Source organism: Panicum virgatum, chromosome 9N (assembly GCF_016808335.1).
Source record: "Panicum virgatum strain AP13 chromosome 9N, P.virgatum_v5, whole genome shotgun sequence".
NCBI classification, from domain to species: Eukaryota; Viridiplantae; Streptophyta; class Magnoliopsida; order Poales; family Poaceae; genus Panicum; species Panicum virgatum.
In genome coordinates, this window is record NC_053153.1 from 81592634 (window position 1) to 81612689 (window position 20056).

Sequence of the window (20056 nt, forward strand, 5' to 3'; positions counted from 1 at the left end):
GAGGCCAGGAGGGACAGGTGAGCAAGGAAGCCAAAACCTTCCGAGTTTGTAGCTGCAGAGCAACACCTTTTCGTGCATCTACAAACAAATGTACGGAGCCAAATTCTGTTCTCCCCCATTGTCGTTTGCCGATCCCAAGTCCAGGGTATTTCGTGCATCTACAACAAACAAATGTACTCCTGATAGCCTACACTACCTTCAGCACACAAAACTTGACAGTATCCGATTCTTCATCTTGCTCAGCGAGCGCAACAGGGAGACATTAGCATCAGGAATAACGACTCATCAACCACACAAACTAATTCTCCCTTCCAGTTGAATCTGCAAACGTAGTACCTACACCAACACAGGATTGCAGCAGGACTCAGCAAAAAGTTGAGCCGCCAGCCTTCCGGGACAACACAAGATGGAAATCTACAGCTAGTACGTACACGAAACTACGGGCACGCATAAAACACCAGCGTTTATTTTGCCTAGAGCCATCATCTTCTATCGAACCCATCCTCTGGTCTTGGTCCCGCCTGGTTGCTGCCTGGGGACTCTGGAGCTAGGAGCAGCAGCCTTGTGTGTAGCAGCGGCAGCGGCCCTTGACGACGCCGTTGACCTTCCAAGATTCTTCACTTGAGGAGGTTCGGTTGATTTCCTCTTGAGCCTTGCCTCACGCTCGCCCGGCAGGCTCCTCTTCCTGCCAACATTCTGACCAGCTGCAGGAGCGTTGTTCTCTTGTTCACCACCGATGGACGCGTTCCTTGCATCCCCTTTTCTCTTCTTCTCGCTGACCGCTGCTTCGGGACCATCGGCAACACAAGACTTGTCGCTGGGAGGCTGTTGCTTGTTCAGGGAATTCGAGCTCCTTAGGATGTGCTTCTCCTTCTCGCTCATCGCTTCCTCCCCAGAAAACGGCGGCGACTTTGCCTCTCGAGGAGTAGCAATGGCGGTGTCCAGTGTCATGTTTGTTTCCTGCACGTTGGTCTTGCTTTCAAGATCTCTCAGCTGAATATGGAAAGGCGTTACTTTCCCCATGCTCAAATAAATGCACTACTGGGTTGTACAATCTAGCAGTTTTGAGAAAGAAGGCTACCTTAATCTGAAGCATCGCCTTCGTTCTCTGTGTTTCCAACAGTTCATGTCCTATTTCCCGTGCCTACATTTTTGGGGGCATAAAAAGGTCAATTACCTGATATGGAAACATGTAGTAGAACCAAAGATCGATAGCACAACATCTTTAGAGGAGAAACCTTTAGTTCCGCAACTGATCGCTGGTGTTCTTGTTCCTTCAACTTGAGCTCCAGCTCTTTGATCTAAGAAAGGAAAAGGGCCACTGCTACATTAGAATGGTATTTTTTTTTAAAAAAAAGGATATTGGTAATAAAATTAATCATATAGTAGAATTGAAGATAGCACATCATTCAAGGAGTCACCTTTAGTTCCGCCACAGATCGCTGGTGTTCTTGTTCCTTCAACCTGAGCTCCATCTCTTTGGTCTAACAAAACAATTAACAATATTGATAATACCATTTCATATAGCAAAGCCAACGATAGCAAATCTTTATAGGAGTCACCTTTAGTTCCACAGCTGATCGGTCATGCTCTTGTTCCTTCAACTTGAGCTCCAGCTCTTTGATCTGAGAAAAGAAAAAGTATATAAAAACAATCCCAGCATGCTGCTAAATCTCATCTCATTGATAACTATTTGCAAATTACCATTTGCTTGAGAATTTCAACCTCAGAATCTGATTGGCGTGGCTTTCTAAGTTTGCACTCCAACTCCACAATCTGAAAAGGGATAAGATGGGTACACATAAATTTCAAGTTTTCTAATTATGAAGCTACAACAACAATGACTATCCATGCTCCTAGTATGTAAACAACAGTTACTACTGTCACTTGTACCTTTTGCCGAAGGGCAGTACACATTTCTTCTTTCTCCTTTAGTTTTCCAGAAAGCTGGCGCTGCTGTTTCTCCGATGTAATTTGAGAATGTGCTGTGGAATCTAACTGCCCTTCAAGCTCTTTTACCTAATATATATTTCAAAGGCTGTCAAGTACAAGTGAAAGACAATAACCAAGAAACAAAGAAGAATTTTTGTCTCATTAATTATATACCTTTTCTTGCAAGTTTTTGCAAAGTTGCTCTTTCCCTTTAGCTTTAGCCTCCAAATTCTGTAAGTTTTCTTCTAGCTTTCTCAAAGAATCATCCTTAAGTCTGCCTTCTTGCTTAGCTCTTTCAAGCTAACATTCATTCAACAGGAAAAATGTAAATTATATATCATTAAGCCAGCTTCAAGCAGGTTGCTAGCACAGTGTGCAAGTTCATCATGAAAGCTAACTTACGAAGATGACAACTAAAACTCACCATCTGTTTAGTCTTTTGAAGTTCAACAGTATCAGCTTGCTTCTTTGCTGGTCCCAACTCAATCCGTCGAACACGGCTGGCAAAATTTAATGAACTCAAGGTTTCTGATACATCATTATCGGATGGGCTGATTTGCACAAACATCAATGCTTTAGAGTCTCCTCCTATTATCAATGTCAAAAGGCAAAGAAAAAAAATTAATCATGTGGCTAAGTGGGAAAAAATAAACAGAGGAAATGGTTAGACTTCAATCACGGGAATGGTTTTCCTTGAGCAAGCAGATCATCTTACCTAGAGAATCTTGCAGCAGGTGTGTCAACTTAGAATTCCTGATCAGAAAAGGCACATAAGTAGTGAGTGAAGAAACAAATGGGTTACATACTTCAATATTCAGTTATATGAATACCACAAACCTGTAGGGAATATGGATACTTTTCGTAGCAAGAGCTGAAATGACATCACCCAATGCAGAAAGTGATCTGTTAATATTTTGTGCTTCCTTAAGTCGTTCGCCTTGCACATCAGTCTTGGCTAAGCGCTCACTTCCAGCCAAATCTACAAGCCAAAGCTTGCTACTAGTACATTCTCCATTCAGCAAGTTTTTAGCCTTCACCGTGATGCATAGCATGCTGAAGCAAAGTCAAAAGAACCATTTGGAGAACAAGCGATCAGTTCATGTTATAAGTAATAAGATATAATGATAAAAACAGTGACTGACCAGTGGGAGCGACTGCTGTGCTCATTAACATTGTTTGAACCAACAGCCCTTGCATTGCTCCCAGCTAGCAAAACATCCCAAACCTCCTTTATGTTCTCGACTTTGGCCTCCACTAATCCAGGCACATGATGATATCCTTCACTGCTCTGCTTGATCTCCAGCCTAAATGTGAAAGATGGATGTTGAGTCAACACAAACTGATACTATTGTAAACGAAAAACAGGATCAAAAATATTTTTTTCATACTTTTTAGATGGAGACATTGCAAGAAGGTCCCTGATTTGTTCGTTGTAAACCTCAAGAACACTAACAGATAAGTCGTACGTGGCACTTTCTTTCCTCTCCTCTGCAATCTTGAACAATTCTTCCAGAGTTCTATAATTAACTCCTCTGTTCCTCTCAGTACCTTCCATGGTAAAGGTCTTTCCTGTTCCTGTCTGTCCATATGCAAAGATGCATACGTTGTAGCCATCTAAGACAGATGTGACCAGTGGAGACGCATCGGCATACACAACATCTGCTCATCAATTGAAGTTGCACATTAGACAACCAAAGTCAGTAAGGGAATTTATTTAATGTAACATAGCAGATAGCAGTTTTGGCTTTTAGCCAACTATATAAGTACCCAGGTATCAATCTTGCCCTTGTAAATGTTAAACTAAAATAATTGAATTTTCTGTAGGCTAATATGTCTAACACATTGGCAAGATTAGTCATAAAAAACTACAGCCTCATTCAAATACCAAATTTGTGACTTAATATACCTTGATCATCCTTTGGTGTGAACACTCTATCAAACCTGAATATCTTTTTGCTTGTTCCAGCATTTGTAATTACAATGTCCCCATCATTGGCTCCATCAAAATCCACCACACATTTCTGACCTGAGGACACCTCATCTTTGCTTAAGGGTCGGCACCGACAGAAAACTCTGATATTCCCTGAAATAGTAGAGAAAGATGGATAGAATAGGAACATGAAATCCATTATCTCGGGTAAATGTTCGATGTGTAAACAACTGAACAAAACCCTGTTTATTTGAGCTTCTGGACACTTTTGGGATGTCCAAAAGCCATTGGTCCAAAAGTGCCCAGGGTCAAGGAAAGGATGATAGACACCTTTTGTCTCCTGAACAATATTATGAAGTTTCTTCCTCTTGTCCATCTCTTCATAGTACTTCAGTTTTAAATCCTCACACTGTGCAACTGCAACAATTAAACCATACATTGTTTATTTATAACAGTTGCAAGGCTGCACAATAATGCTAATTCATATATTACCTAGGGCCTGAACTGCTGCAATCATCTTGCTCAAATCAGGAATTGCATTTGCACAATCATGTGCTTCAAGAGATAACAGTGCCTGCTCTTGTTTCATGGCCTGAGGATTAAGGAGTGAAAATTATTAAAGTTAACTATTCCAGTTGCTGCAGTGCTAACACATGCATTAAATCATCTTTACCTTGATTTTCCTTTCCAAATTAGATATAGCAGCAGTCCACAATTTCTTGTCATTTTCATATTTCTGGGAAACATTTCTTAGCTGGCCACTCTCTCTACCAAGAGCTTGCTCTGTAGGCAATGGATAAAAATTGTGAGCCTATGCAAACAATTAGGATGGGAAGATGATCACTGCAGTGGCATAATCCATACCAAGACTATCAATTTCAGCACCCTTCTGGTGAAGCTCTATTTTAAGCCTTCCAAGCTCCAGATTGGTCGAGTCTACTGAAGACCACGCCATGTAACATTCGTTGGTCTTCATAGTGCATTGGCTCGTTAGCTCCTCAATCTGTTTCTCATACTTTGAGATCAGTTTACTTGTCCTAGTCTGCATAGTCATAGATCATGCATAAGGGTCACATCAAATATGAAGATGTAACCGTTTGTGAAAGTTCTGACCTGGGTATTTGAAAAATCAATATCTGCTGAACATCTTTTGCACAAGGCATTTCCATCTGTAACTGAGTTTGCTGCCACAAGCATTAGACAACAAATATTCTCTCTGAAAATAAGTAAACCGCATCAAATCAGCTCCTTACCTGTTAAACGTGGTGCTTTTCGGATGCATATCCCACAAACCATGGGACTTCCTCTTACTCCTTTGAAATTGACCATAATAACACCATTCATCTCAACAGTAACCCTAATATCACGCACTTGAAGGGGCCTGTTTCCGCCAACCACAGCATAAACATCGAGTTGAGACAATACCTGTGGATTGAAAAGTGAAAAGTGATGTTCTTAGCTGAATCCGAACAGAAACCAAGAGACACAATTACCAGTGTTTAACAAGTTAGTATATTTGCCTTTTCATCTTGCACGAGGACATCAAATGTACTGAGTCCTTTTGGCCCACAAGTGTAGAGTATCTCCGCAAAATGCAGATCTAGAAAATAGTCTCCAGGGGCAAGACCATTGAACTTGTAGCTGAAACTGCCATAGCGTGCTGAGTGGTAAATAGAGGGACAATCACCACCTTCAATTATGCTTTCATTCGTTTCTATCACATCCCCTCCTTCAAAGAATGAATCAGCGGTAACCTCTACGTTGGAATCACAGCCTTCAATTGCACCGCCACCCGCATTAATGAAGAGAACAGAGTCGTCTGCTTCATGACAGGCAACAGAGGAGAGTAAGAGGGGCTCCCTAGAGCTACCAAAACATAATAAAGTGAAAGTTCCTTGAATACTTCTATTCTAACATTGATAATTTGATATCAGGAACAATCTCTTATAATCTTGGTATGTATGATAGATTATTCAGAAACAACTATGAAAAGAATCATAATTCCGTGCGGCTGTTACACCCAGTTAGGACGCTGGAACCAAATAATATTGTAAAAACATTTCATAATTGCAATCTTATGAGATCATATATTCTGAACAGAAAAGGACATGTCAATACTTTATACGGAATAAAAAAAGTAGCAATCCTCTAAAGTGTAAATGGATATATACAGGAATAGTTCTTTGGTAACATGCCTACTTTTACTTATCAAAGCTATATTTTCCTTGTTCAATAGTCGAATCCAGTCAACTCCAAGCCATAACAATATCCTAGTTTCAGTTACAATGTGAATCGCATAACTGCTCTTTGTTCAGTTTGCAGGATCAGGTAAGCACATCGATCCATTGAGAGTTGCTATGTTTTTTTGGAAGATATTATAGCAAACCACAAAATAATTTATTGATGCAAAGGCACTTTTCACTAGTTTCTTATCAAGGAAACGGTCTAATCTAAAATCTGAGCATAAGAATATTAAGCGCATGAAAATTCACAATTATAAAGGATCTTGGTAAGCTCCCTGTGCAGCACAACACCCCAGAAGCTGGATCAGCAGAACTTCTGAGTCTGCGAAGTAGCTTCTAAATTCTCGGGAGGGGAAGGAACTGATTTGGGGACGGGTGCGATGCCTAGGGTTTCTTCCCCCGACCTCCAACGAGTACCAACTCAAGATCTCTATAAGAGAGCCTCTGGGCTCCAAGCAAGAAGCCAGGAGAACTAACTAGCACGATCCAATTCAAATTAACCGAACAACAAGGAACCCTAATGGGAAGGTATAGGAACGCCACCTGAGGGGCAGTCGCCCATCCTGAGGCCGGACATGACGACGCGCGGCCCGGACACGAGAATCATAGACTCCGCCACCTCCTGCGGCGCCGGCGCCGGGGCCGGGGCGTCTTCCTCGTCGCGGCCGGGGCTGGCGCAAGCCGGCGCATGGCTCTCCCCGTCGGCTGTCCACGAGAAGTCCATGGGGTCGCCGCCGCCGCCAGGGCACCGAGCCTCCGCGCCTTCCATTGGATCCGAGAGCTTCAGCGAGCTAGAAGGGGACGCGTGAGGCGGATCTCGGGGGAGATGCGCGGCTGCTTCCTGGATGGATTTGGGGGGAGAGATGATTTGGGTCTAGGAATGCTTTGAGGTTTGGCTCCGCTCGCTGCTGCCTGTTTGCCCCCGCGATGGGAATTCGAACTGCTGATATTGACGACCGTTGGGGGTCGAGCGCACCGGACCGTTGCTTCCACTTTTTTTTTTTTTTTGAGGACGACGACGGGTTTCTTCCTCGGCTCATGCCTCCTGATTTGTGTGTTTTTTTGGCTTTTTTCATTTTTATATTAAAAAAAATTAAAATTTCAAAAATATATAACCGTTCCAAGAAATTTCAAAAATGTGCCCCTGTCGCTCATGGGGAGGGCGACAGGCCTTTTTTATAAAAAAAATTACAAACCGGTCCTTGGTCAGCGCGACGCGGGGGCTCGGCGACGGGGGGTCGCCCCCAAATGGGCGACAAGCGGCCTGTCGCCCCCACCCCCCTCGGGCGACAGGGTCCCCTCCTCTATATAAGCCCCCACCCACATTCCTTCCTCATTTGAGTCCAAAAATTCCACCAAAAATCTAGAAAAAAAAAGAGAGGAACTTCCACCAAAAATCCTGAAAAAAAATAGAGGGGTGAGGAGAAGGAAAGCGGCGAAACCCTACCGGATTATGCACTTGTGATCTGCATGTAATTATATCTGAATCCATTGATATTGTTTAGCAATTTAATATAATTAGTGATATAATAGAACAATTTAAGTACGAGTTCAAGGATAGAATTAATTTTTGGATAGTGAAATATAGAATTGTAAATTTATAATGACAGTACCTTATTGATATTATAGCATAAGGCAATGGCTGCCTCCAATTCTGGAGGATTTTCATGGACCGAAGAAAAATCTAGTCAACCGGGATGACGACCTAGATGATTTCATACCATGATCTATAACATATGATATTCATCGGTTTAAGATGTATTCGCATTTAGTATTGTTAATGTTGTATTATGCTTGTATGTATGTCTCGTACCTAACTTGCATTTACTAGACATGTACATAATGTCGAGTTTGAATCGTTGTTAGTCCTAATGGAGCATCGAAGCATAAACATACCATCTATCGTATGTAATGGAAAATACGAGAGTGATCAGAGGCAGATACCACGACCAGTTCTATCCTTGCATAGAACCTCAAATCTATGCTCCATTGTACCTGTCGATATGACACGGTGTAGTTTGGCTTTTTCTATCTTCTGTTGCATATATTGTGTCACTTTTGTGCAAATCTGAATTTGGGGGTTGCTGATGTTTATGCTTGCAGCCATGTAATGCTCTCTGAAATACTTCATGCATCCATACATGATGAACTCAACAATTCCCACAAGAGGAAAGGCACGACAACGCCGCATAACCATATTGAAACACTCTGCATGGTTCGTTGTCTGAATACCATACCGCATTCCGTTAGTATCATAAAGAAATGACCATTTCTCCTTAGGTGCACCTCGAATCCAGTGTGAAAATGGCTTCTCAATTGAATTTCTAGTCTCTGCAGCCTGACTCGCGCTGGTTCCTGATGCCCTTATCTTCACTTGCTCTGCAGTCAACTGATCAAGCATCTGCCATAAAGCATTGAATTTTCTCTGTTGATTTTGGATGCACAACCTCTTAAACATGTTCTTAAGATCCTTGTTCTTGAAGTGGTCATAGAAGTTTGCACCCATATGCCTAATACATCACCTGTTGTGGACATCGGGCCATAATGGAGGCGTTGTCACAATTCCGCGTTACAATTTCATTATTGATTGTAGCAGACCTGCATGCCTATCACTAATAAGGCACACATCTGGACGTGCAGAAAAATAAACCTTCACTCGTTCAAGGAACCAATACCAACGGTTTAAGTTCTCATTCTCAACAAATGCAAATGCAAGCGGAACAATTTCGTTGTTGCAATCTACCCCGATTGCGGTGAGTATCTGGCCTTTATACCTTCCAGTCAGAAATGTGCCATCAATGCAGATCACCGGAAGACAACACTAAAATGCCCTAACACAGTCACCTAGGCAAAAGAAAGCTCGTTGCAGAATGCTTTGCCCTCTAGTCACGGCTGGTACGAGGTATGTGTTAAAAAACTTCCAGGATTTCTAGCAGCAACCTGGGATAACATACGAGTTAGGTTATCATATGATGCCTCGTATGTGCCGAACCGCATCTCGAACACCTTTTGTTTAGCCCGCCATGCCTTCAAATAACTAATTGTGTACTGATAAGTCTGCTCAATGTGTCGAACAACCATTTTTGGCTCATAATTTAGGTTGTCCATAATCAACCCATATATTTGCTTTGCAACAAAGTCGCATGATATATTGCGATGCGAGGGTAGAACTTCTGACAGCAAACAAGTGTACTCTGTCACAATGGAATATTTCCAGTTCGACTTCCATTTTCCCTTGAATGCATGTACTCGCCATGGACATCCATCATTCACACACTTCACCTCATATTCTTTACTGCCAGACTTTATAACTCTAAATTCTCGCTTCAATGATATTGCCAATAATCTCACAGCATCTTTTACGGCTTCAATGTTTGGATATGTTTGCACCTTGCACTACCTCATTCCCTCTGTACTCTCACACCTGATTTCGTACGTCTTCTACGACATGATTGCCAAAACCATGCTCCTTCCATTCTTTTGGCAATGAGTACTGCTCGTCATCAGATGAGCCCTCATATTCTTCCATCTCCATTGCGGCTTGGTCTTCTGTCTCCATCTCGTCCACGATGCTATGTATCCTCTCTCCCTCATCAGCAAGGCCCTGTTGTAGCGAAAATGGCCTCTCATGCCATATTTCAATATAATGTTTTGGTGATTGATATAGACAACACAACACTTGGACTAATATTATTGTTAAGATGACCATTGTCAGGCTTTTAGGTTCAAGTGATGACAAAGAGAAGATATGCGTAGCTAGGCCCGAAGGGCCGCCCCTACGGTGGTTCCGCCCCTCGCGGGTCTCAGGGCAGCGCCCTGAAACCTCTTCGGTCCAAAGGACAAGAATCAAAGAGATTGTGAAAAAAAATCCAAGTCAAAAAGATCAAGACGAAGACAATTTGCTATCACCGGTTAAACCGATGATGAGCAAATTGCACTCATCGGTGCAATGAACTTGGCACCGGATTAAACGACGTTGGGTGTTTTACATTCACCGATGTAATGGACTTGGAGGACGAAGAGACAGCAGGAGTTTTACAGGCACCGGTTAAATCGACGATCAAGGCAAAGTGAACGTCGGTGCAGTTGTCCAGAGACTCCATTTTTCGGGGGGTTTCTGAGATTACATGCACCGGTTGAACCGACGTTAGTTTTGAGAGCGTCGGTCGATTGATCAAAGTAGCCGTTGGAAGCTGTAACGGCTAGAAGAAGGGAAAGTACACTCACCGGTTAAACCGGTGTTGGCAAATCTGGAGCGTCGGTTTAACCGACGTTAAGAAATTTTGTCAGCCTTTCCCAACAGCTATTTTTGGTGTGTGGCCTATATATACCCCAAAGGCCGGGTCATTTGTGAGTGCTGAAGTTGCTAAAGCCTACTACACTTGAAGAATACCTCCAACCACCATAGAGCATCATTGTATATCATAGAGGCTTAAGCACACTTGTGAGAGTGCTTAGTGCTTGTAATAGAGATTAGTTCTTGCGAGAGCTCCCTTGAGAGAAGCCTTGCTGCGGCAAGCATCTTGTGTACTCGTCGTGTGACCCTCCGACTTGGTGTGGAGAGGCAACGACACTTTGTGCGGGGGAAGGAGACTCCTCTTGGTGAGAAGCTCCGATAGTGAAGACGGTGCCGTGGGTGACGCTTCGAGAGAGACGGTGGCGGTGTCCTTGTCTTGGTGACTTGGGGTCACTGAGCCTTTGCTTGCCGGGAGCCTTGGTGGCGAACGCAAGACGGTGATCAAGCGGAGAGACTCGGCATCACACTTATTCGTGTTGGACAAGTGGCCGTGGACGTAGGGAGAGACTTGGTGTCCTAACAGAACCACGTTAAATCGTGTGTCTTGGTGTCTTCACGGGAGTTTGCATATTCTCTCCCTCACCTCTTTACTTACCGTATTACGTTTCCGCATTTACTCTATCTTGCGTGCCTTTACTTTCCTAGTTAGTTTGATTAGGATTGGCTATAGGTTTCAAGTCTTTTAGGGGTAAATAGAGAGTTGCATAGATAAACCTTAGTCATAACTAATATGTGTAGGACGTGTTAGGTTTATCTCATGCAAATAGATTGAGCCCTAGGATAGAAAGCGATTAGCGACCCTATTCACCCCCTCCCCCTCTAGGGTCGAACACCCCGGTGATCCTTACACTTGTGGTCCGATGTTTTGGTTCTCTATCTCTTCTGACTCATCTTGCTCAACATAGTTGGTCTCTCTTCGAATACTCGGAGTTGCTAGATCTGCACCATGTTGGATTTCATTTTGTGTCTTCTCCCGAGTTTGAACAAGAATGACCAGAGGCCAGCCACGCTCTATAGCTGCTTGCATGTACTTCTCCCAGTCATCAGTGCTGTGTATCATCATCAATTCCCATAAATCACTTTCTACTTCCCAATTAACAAGAGAATGGACGGTCATCACATGTGTCTCCGGATCAACACGGAACCCACGCTGCAGCCACTTATATATGAAATCAAAACTCCTCTGCAGAGATTTATCTATGGCGCTAGATGTGCACTTAAAGGCAGAAAGGTCTATTCCATTTGGTCCATACAAAACATTATAGTCACCAAAAAATACTTAAAACTGCATCTTACTCGACATATCTGTATATCACAGATTACTTATCGAGTTATACTCTTTACTTCACTATCTTATTCAATAATCCGTAAAAACTAAGTATGGATTTCAACTACAACATTTAAGTATTCATAACTACGTGATGACACTCAAATTCTATACTGTATATGTGAAATTCTATTCTAAATCGTAATTAATTTATAAACACGTCTCTAATAGTACTGCAATTGTAATAATAAATGCGTAGTCTTAATTTCCTAAACTAATAATAAATGTGTATCCTTAAACTCCTACTTAAATTGGTTCTACTATAGCACTAATTAAATTTAATTACTCTACAATATCAATAGAAAAATACATAAGTTAAATATAAATACCCGCAGATCACAAGTGCGGAATCCGGCAGGGCTTCGCCGCTTCTCTTGCCCTCACCCCTCTTTTTTTCTGGATTCTTAGTTAAATTTTTGGGCTCAAATGAGGAGGAAATGGGGGTGGAGGGCTTATACAGAGGGGGGACTCTGTCGCCCGAGGGGGCAACAACCCCCCACCGCCGCCGAGCCCCGCGCCGCGCTGACCGAGGACCGGTTTGTAAATTTTTTTAAAAAAAAGGTCGGGGCGACAGGGGACCATTTTTTGAAATTTCTTGGAACGGGCATATATTTTTGAAAATTTATTTTTTTTAATATAAAAATGAAAAAGGCTGTTTTTTATGAGCTTGTGCGGGCTAAGGCAGGCCTTTTTTATTGTTTTCTGATGGGCTGACGGTCTGGCCCAACCCAACAGCAGTACGCTTTGGCACGATGCGGCTGAACACGACGTGCCAAAGTGATTTTGGTTGTATGGTGGCAGTTCCCGTCCCTAGACGGCTAGACTTGAAAAGGAGTGAGACCCAACATCGAAAGACGAAGAGCAGCAAACTTGATATCGTCGATCAGATCGGACGCAGCTGTCGTGATGCTCCTATTATTATTATTATTATTATTATTATTATTATTATTATTATTATTATTATTATTATTATTATTATTATTATTATTATTATTATTATTAAGTGCTTACCTTGTCAGCAGTAGCACGTCAGATAGCTACGGATATGATTACAGATAGTTATTTTTTCTATGTAGTATTAAATTTGTCAGATAAGATATAAATGGATACTGACATTATAAAAAACTGAGTTAAGTGTTCAGATTCGGGTCTTCATACTCGGGTACAATCGGGTATTAACCTCTCTAAACGAATCCGCGCTCGAACCATTACACCTCTAGTAGCGTAGGGGCTGTTCGGCTGGTGGAAAAGCCGGCAGATTTCGGCTGATTTAATAGTATTATGTGAGATGAAATAAGCCAAAATAAGCCGAAATAAGCTGGGAAAAGACAAGCGAACATGACCCTAATAGAGTTATAGAAACCTGAGGAAACCGGGGGGTACGGTACATCCGGATATGCGCAGGCTACAGACAATGCGGTTGCTATCATCCATTGCAAACCAGCACATCGCTTTTGTTTTCGATTCAGATGGCAAAGCCTCTCTTTTCTATATATATATATATATATGCTATAAAGAATCTTCTTAATTTTTATTTTCTAGACAAGTCACTGTCCAAGTCTAATAATTAATTAATACTCCTCCATCGCCTCAATCCCAATCCAAACAGCCGCTACAATCCGAGAATATAATATAGATATATTACCCTCCCATGTCCATGAGCCGTGCCATTTGACTCATCCGCAACCACAACCAGATTAACACAGCCTGTAAAAATGGTAACACGGTCACTGATGGACATGGAAAGAGGAACATGACAAGACAGATTAACCCATCATCTCACTCATGAGTAGTCATGAGTCATGACAGGGACAGCCCCGGACTGGACCAAACGACGAGAGGCCAGAAGGATGGCTGGCGCACACGCTGCTGACACACAAGAATCTGTGTGCGTGGAACAAGAGGACAATCACGGCATAGGGATCTGGTTTGCGATCGCCGATTTGTGAAGGCGTCATCACGGCGCCGCCACTGGCGACGAGTAGAATAATGGAGGCCCGCTGTACGTGCGCCACCAACCCCACCACTGCTGATGCTGATGAGCAGAGGAGGAAGAAGAGGAATGCTATAGAATAGAATGATTGGAATACCTGACGATGACGAGCGAGCCTATTGGCGTCCATGTTACGCCCATGTTCAGGGCCCAAAACAATGGCCGATTGGGCGAGTGCGAACAAACTACGTTGCATCATGCAATGCAACCACCCAGCGCTGCTATTTTCTACTAGAAGGATGGTTGATGCAGGACTTGCTATTATGATTATAATGCGCGTGTCAAAATCACGGCTTTCAACCTTTCAAAAAAAAAAGAACAAATCTTTAGTGCCAGATGAGCTGCCTCAGCTTGATCCATGATAGACTAGAGCTTCCTCTTGATGGTTGCGGCCATTTGATCGATACTCATTCAGTCAGCAATCAGGTGAAAATTGAACAAGAGGCAGGCTTCTCAAACCAATCAGATTGATGAATGTATTGAATTTCATCGATTCAGGTGTTGAGCGAGCGAGAAACATTAATTAATTTGATAACGTCTGGGTTTTGTTACACTCAACTCAAGGAGGCTAGATTTACCAAATGGCTGGAGCTGATGAGGAGATAGATGTTCAGAGGTCCAGGAACCCGGTCTGCCGGAGCACGGCGTTGCGCACGCGCCGGAGGTCGCGCCCCTTGAGCGTCCGCCCGGCGCCCTCCAGCACCGATGACGACCGCGCGTGCCGCCGCGCCGCCACCACGTGCGGCGGCACCATCTCCTCCCCCTCCTCCTCGTCGGACTCGTCCGCCCCCTTCCTGCCGCCCTCCGCGCGCCGCGGCCACACCGGCACCCTCACCGGCGCAGACTGTCTCGGCGCGGCGGCGCCTGCGGCTCCCGGCGCCACCGCCCCCACGGGCACGGGCACGGGCACGGGCACCCCCGCGCCGCCCTCGGCGAGGAGGGACGACAGCCCGAAGCTGTGCGGCACCGTGTGCGCGCGGCGCCTGGCGCGCGGCAGCGGGGGCGGGGGCGCCGGCCGGGGGTCCTGTCCGCCGCCCGCCGGCCACACCACGTCGCGCTCGTCGAGCTCGAACGGCAGCGCGTCGGGGCCCGACTCCGGCTGCTTGAGCAGGCCAAGAAACCGGAGCGACCCCGCGGCCGGCATCGCCATTGGCGCGCAGCAGATCGATCCTCCCTTGAGCTTCTGATCTCCCCTAAATAAACGGGATGGGATTGTGTGGGCGGCTAGCTCTAGCTGCGCCCAATGCAAGTGATTGTGTTGGGTTTGAATGCTGCTTCGGTTTTGCTCATATATAGTGGTCAAGTGGTGGGGTGGACGCTGCAAAGACACGACACGAGAGGGAGGAAGGACGGACGGAACGGAGGAGGAGGGAGATGACGTGTCATCTGTCCTGGAGTGGGCCCCGCTTGAGGAAAGGGTCCAGGGGATCTCCACGTAGATGCAGTGGGATTCTTTCCTCTTTCCTTCCCTTCCTGAGTGGATTTATTTTTTTTATCTGGCTCTGGCTGGCTGATGAACGTTGCGATTTTTTCCTTTTGAGCATCTGAAGGCAAAAGTTCAGCCGAGTCTACGCGCACCCAGGCTGACGCCGACGAGGCTGACGTAGTACTCTGGCTCGTGTGCTGGTAGGATGCTAGTGGTCTTGTAGTGCAGGTTGGGCGGGACGTGGGTGCCGAAACGGAGGAAGCCCTCCTGCTGACGGTTGGTGGTGGTGTTCCTGCAGCCGGAGACGGCGAAGAGGCAGTAGGAGAAGCGTGTCAGCCCGGCCTGCATGACGAGCAAGGTTGGGGCCCTGTTGATGGTGGCAACGCCGGCGTAGATGCCATTGTTCTGGAAGTTCTCAGTGGAGTGGGAGCATCCGAAGAGGCCGTATGTATGCGCATATATAGTTTCTTTGGCTGATGTAGTCCTTAGCAACATAACCATGAACGGACAAACCCCCAGGGCCAGCGACGTGGAAAGCACACTGTGGCGCAGCTTCAAATGGTGGCTTGCAGAAATTACTTGTGCCCGTGATGTTCTGAAAGGTCGGCGATTTAGCACCGTCGAACACAGGGTTATACTGCTTGGCCTGCGGTATGCACAGCTTGCATTGCAACCAAGTCACCTTGCTTGACGCGTCCACCTTCAGCCTGTACTCGTGCTGCCCAATGCCGGTGCCTACAAGAAAGGTCACCTCATGTGGCATGCGCACCGGTGGCGGTTGCGTCTCCGGCCGTAGGGTGCCACCGTTCACCGCCGAGGGGTTGTGCTGCTGCAAATGCAGGAACCCATCCTTGTGGCGGTAGATATTGTGCTCATTGGCGGCTAGCCGAAAGCTAAAACCGGTTGTGCTATTAGCGTTGGCTACCACCGTCCTTTGGTGGGAAATGGCGCTGACCATGATCGAGCATGAGGTGATGCTTCATGACTAGTGCGGTGATGATGATAGCAACAACCCTAGTGGTATGGAGCTTCATCTCCATAGGTGTGTGATGGCATTGTACAAAGTATAGATATTAGTCCTGTCAGCTGGCCCATTTTTCTCACACAGTCAAAGCTACCCCTTGTTTTCAGACCCTAGTATCTGCCGAACACACTAGTATTAACCAAAGGACCATTACCGGCCTAGTGGAGCATTGACCAGTAATCACTATGGTACACTACATGTCTACACTGCCTCCTGTTCCAAGAGCTATATATCCTGCTACCATAACTCGCAGCTACACTGTAAAAGGAACACTGAGTGTCCTTCTGTACAGAAAAGGTCATATACTTTCAGGAAAACCTATGGATCAGCTTCAGTTCTCTCACTCCAGGTCAGTTTTGGAGACCTCTTCCTCTTCCAGTTCAAAGGCATCGATATCTGCAAAGTACGCTCTCTGTTTCTTCACAAAGTCTTCTGGTAACTTGGGTGTGCTTCGAGAGGGCCGCTTCTGTTCAAAATACAAACAGTAGCAAACAATCAGAAAGGTAAAAATCATGGATGTTGTTTCCAACATTTCTAAATTCCAGAAAGTCCAAAATCTACATACACTAGCCACTGGTTTCACATTCATACTCTTCCCCAATGGACATTCAGACAAAAACAAGACAATCTATCCTACAGATATCAGAAACAAGATAAATGATCCAACGAGCAGTTTTATAGCTTTTACATTCAGACAAGAACAAGACAATTGATCCAAAAGCTGGAGATGATCCATAGAAAATTTTAAAGGATGCATATTAGCATCATTACTCACTAGAAGCAACATTACATCACACAAATGGAACATTAAGCTTCAAAGTATTCATGTGACCCAATTTTGATATGCACTACACATAAATATTTCAGAATATATACACGTGTGCCTTGTGCAAAGGAGCATGGAAGACAACACTTCAACCCAGCACCAGACTAGATATGAACAAATGACATCGTTTGAAAAAAAAATGTGTGGTAGTAAGCATAATGCAAGTTCATTGTGTAGATAGTAAGAAAACAATCCTATTGTAATGCTGCTAACCTTTTTAGCTTCATGACAAGGAGCTGAAGAAGAAATGGGCTGAGTATCCTGGACCATTGAGGTTTTCCTAAAACAAACATGTGATTCAGTATTTCAGTAAAATGAAGAGCACTCAGACTGTAAACAATCACAATGACCTATGGATGACAAAACTGAACAAAGAAACCCTTAAGTCCTGATCACCATGTTGGAGGAGTTCTGACACAGAGATACATTCTATGATGTGGTAACTTCAATCTCTCCAAAATGTACAAGAACTAGCACAAATTAGTCTTATACAATCTACAAAACACATGCAAGCAGTTGATATATGGAATATCATGGTGATTCCAACATCTGAAAATAATCCAAGCGGCAAAGATTGTGTCTGCTTCTGGAATGGTAAGGGCTTGAACTGCAACAGATGCAGGTACCTTTAAACCATGTTTACAAAAGGTTAGTGAGAACTGCAGCAAGCAAAGCAACATGTATATGGCACAAGCATACAGGACAAACCACCATGTTAGACCCACACACAAGCACACTATCCAAACCACATAACCAACTGTACATCAGAAGCGCAAGTGGACATTTTGTAGGAGCCCAGATCACTAGATAAACTCACCTGCTAGTAGCTTTTCCAAGAAGAGGGCAGCTCGCTGTTCCAGCAGCAGCAACAAGTTTCCTGCCCCTGTTGTTTGCGCCGGTGGAGTTCCTCCTCATCCCTTGAGCGTCAGGAGTCCTACGCTTGGCATATACCGTGGAGATGGATGGTGACGCGACCAAACTGCGCTCCTCCTCAACTTCAAGGGCTGCAGCAAATGAAGATCACTGTTAACAAATCCCAATCAAATGGTGACCGAAGGTGCCACTAGAAACTAAGGAGTAGTGAGCAGGGTCACTCACCGGCAGCAGAGGAAGGTTTGGGTGGGGGCGTGACAGCTGAAGAAGAAATGAGTTGAGAATCCTGAGCCGTAGTGGTTTTCCTAAATGCAACATGTGATTCAGTATTTCTGTAAATGGAGCGCAATGTAACCATCAAGTATGGCCTACAGACTACAAAGTAAAACAAGAAAATCTCCAGTCCTGAATACCTTGACTCTGACAAAGATAAACATTATATTATGTTGTGACTTTAATCTCTCTGAAATGTGAGACTTGGCAGAAATTATTCTAACATAATCTCCAGCACACATGCAAGCAATCAACATATGGAAAATCATGGTGATCCAAGCAGAAAGGTCGTAATAGGTCTGGAATGCTAAGGGCTTCAAATCTTGCTATGGACATGTGTGGGTGCACAAATCGTTAATATGAGACCATGCAGAAAGCTATGCAGCATGTGTATGGGATAATCATACTGGGCAAACCACCATGTTAAGAATCTAATGATGGGTGGAGATTTAGTGATTATGATGATATCACCACGGCCTTTGCAGTTAGAATTCAATTTATGTTGCAACAGACAAGTGGGAACCTGCATTCCTCAGTCTTATCGGGGTTCCACACAAAACTAGAGACCGGTGGTGGGTACAAACTCCAGAGGCACTAAGCGTAGTATCCGAATCACAAAATCATCGGCCCAGAGGAATTGTAAGTGAGATTTGATAGGGCTGAGGGGGAGTGGATGAACTCACCTGCTCGTAGATTTTCCAAGATGGGGGAAGCTCGATGTTCCAGCAGCAGAAGCGGCAACAGGTTCCTTGCCCTTGCTGTTGGTGCCGGTGGGGTTCCTCGTGGTCCGCCGAGCCTCAGTAGCCCTGCTGCGCGTGGCGTAAAGCGTGGAGATGGCCGGCGATGCAACGGCGCTGCGCTCAGCCTCAAGGACTGCAGCAAGCAAATCCAGAGCATGGTTATAGCAAATCCCAACCCAATGGTGACCCGCCCGAACGGAGGGGCGGCGGCGAGCGGGCGGGGTGACTAACCGGAGGCGGAGGAAGGCTTGGGCGCGGGCGTGACGGAGGGCGTGGCGGAGGAGGACGGCTTGGTCGCGGGCGTGACGGAGGCCGTGGAGGAGGAGGCGGAGGCGGAGGCCGCGGAGGTTCTCCTGGGTTTGATTGGGGTCGGGGTGTCGGGGAGGAGGAGGTTGGTGACGTCCCCCAGCGCCAGCGGCAATGCCGCCTCCCGGTGGCGCCTGGTGGCGGCGGAGGAAGGCGGCGACCCCCGCGGGGTCGCAGCTCTGGTAGTGGGCTTCATTGGGATGGCAGCCGCAGCGGGGAATGGGAGAGGAAGGGGATTGGGATCGCCGCGATTTGGAGAGGGGGAGGAGTTGCCTGTGCCTCTGGAGAGAGAGCGGGAAGGGGACGACAGGAATTGGGAGCGCAGGCAGAGGAAGAAGAGGAAGCTGGAATCTTCCGGGAGAAGGAAGAAGGGGAAAGTTGGAGGTAGTGTGTCTCTGTTCTTGGGCTGCCCTCGGCCGTGGGCTAACCTTCTGGGCCGATGAGCGGGCATAGTAGTTCCAGAAGATGGGTTTCGTTGGGCCGAATGTGACGGCGGCAAATTCTATACATAGCTACGAGTAAAACATCCTGATTTCTCCACTGGCAACGCAACTCTTCTCGTTTCTTCCCAACAGTAGAGAGCAGGCGCCAGGCATTTTCGAGGTTCCTCCGCCGATTCGCCGGTGACCTCACCTCCGGCGTCCTCGTTGGCGTCGGAGGAGAGAGGTGACTGGTTGAATCGGCGGAGAATGGTCTCCTCTGTATATATTAGCTATATAGTAGGATTTGGTTTACTGGTGGGGCTTATGCCTGCCGGTCCTTTTGCTCCTCTGGATCGGCGTTGGAAGGGGTGGATGCGGCGCCACCGTCGCTGCTCTTGGCCACGCCCGAGCTATCGCCCTGGTGGAGGGGAGGTGGACTGTGTC

The 20056-nt window shown here is 45.5% G+C and overlaps 4 protein-coding genes across 6 annotated transcripts; all 4 read right to left on the reverse strand.

Moving 5' to 3' along the window:
- Positions 1 to 212: 212 nt before the first annotated feature.
- On the reverse strand, positions 213 to 7052 carry LOC120691055 (kinesin-like protein KIN-14E). 3 transcript variants are annotated; one of them, XM_039974018.1, is made up of 22 exons: positions 6649 to 7052; positions 5383 to 5681; positions 5116 to 5287; positions 4976 to 5037; positions 4727 to 4904; positions 4536 to 4645; positions 4355 to 4454; positions 4193 to 4279; positions 3839 to 4015; positions 3321 to 3591; positions 3075 to 3236; positions 2770 to 2985; positions 2648 to 2685; positions 2357 to 2520; positions 2107 to 2232; positions 1894 to 2019; positions 1705 to 1776; positions 1563 to 1625; positions 1422 to 1484; positions 1239 to 1301; positions 1082 to 1144; positions 213 to 960 (listed from the first exon to the last, which is right to left on the reverse strand). In XM_039974018.1, the coding sequence occupies exons 1-22, from the start codon at positions 6872 to 6874 to the stop codon at positions 490 to 492; spliced, it is 3309 nt and encodes a 1102-aa protein (XP_039829952.1). In that variant the 5' UTR covers positions 6875 to 7052; the 3' UTR covers positions 213 to 489. The 3 variants fall into 3 exon arrangements, with proteins under 3 accessions (XP_039829952.1, XP_039829950.1, XP_039829951.1); XM_039974016.1 differs by having other exon boundaries at positions 213 to 993; positions 4976 to 5046; XM_039974017.1 differs by having other exon boundaries at positions 213 to 993; positions 6649 to 7051.
- Positions 7053 to 14073: 7021 nt separating this feature from the next.
- On the reverse strand, positions 14074 to 15004 carry LOC120687788. The gene has a single exon (XM_039969806.1). The coding sequence runs from the start codon at positions 14870 to 14872 to the stop codon at positions 14333 to 14335; it is 540 nt and encodes a 179-aa protein (XP_039825740.1). The 5' UTR covers positions 14873 to 15004; the 3' UTR covers positions 14074 to 14332.
- Positions 15005 to 15280: 276 nt separating this feature from the next.
- LOC120689415 (protein ASPARTIC PROTEASE IN GUARD CELL 1-like) lies at positions 15281 to 16106 on the reverse strand. The gene is made up of 2 exons (XM_039971697.1): positions 15728 to 16106; positions 15281 to 15621 (listed from the first exon to the last, which is right to left on the reverse strand). Exons 1-2 carry the CDS (start codon positions 16104 to 16106, stop codon positions 15281 to 15283), a joined length of 720 nt encoding a protein of 239 aa, XP_039827631.1.
- An 87-nt stretch (positions 16107 to 16193) lies between these two features.
- On the reverse strand, positions 16194 to 19637 carry LOC120692319 (endochitinase A-like). Its single transcript, XM_039975587.1, has 6 exons — positions 19116 to 19637; positions 18828 to 19017; positions 18097 to 18176; positions 17816 to 18002; positions 17212 to 17278; positions 16194 to 16638 (listed from the first exon to the last, which is right to left on the reverse strand). Exons 1-6 carry the CDS (start codon positions 19384 to 19386, stop codon positions 16513 to 16515), a joined length of 921 nt encoding a protein of 306 aa, XP_039831521.1. The 5' UTR covers positions 19387 to 19637; the 3' UTR covers positions 16194 to 16512.
- Between the last annotated feature and the right edge of the window lie 419 nt (positions 19638 to 20056).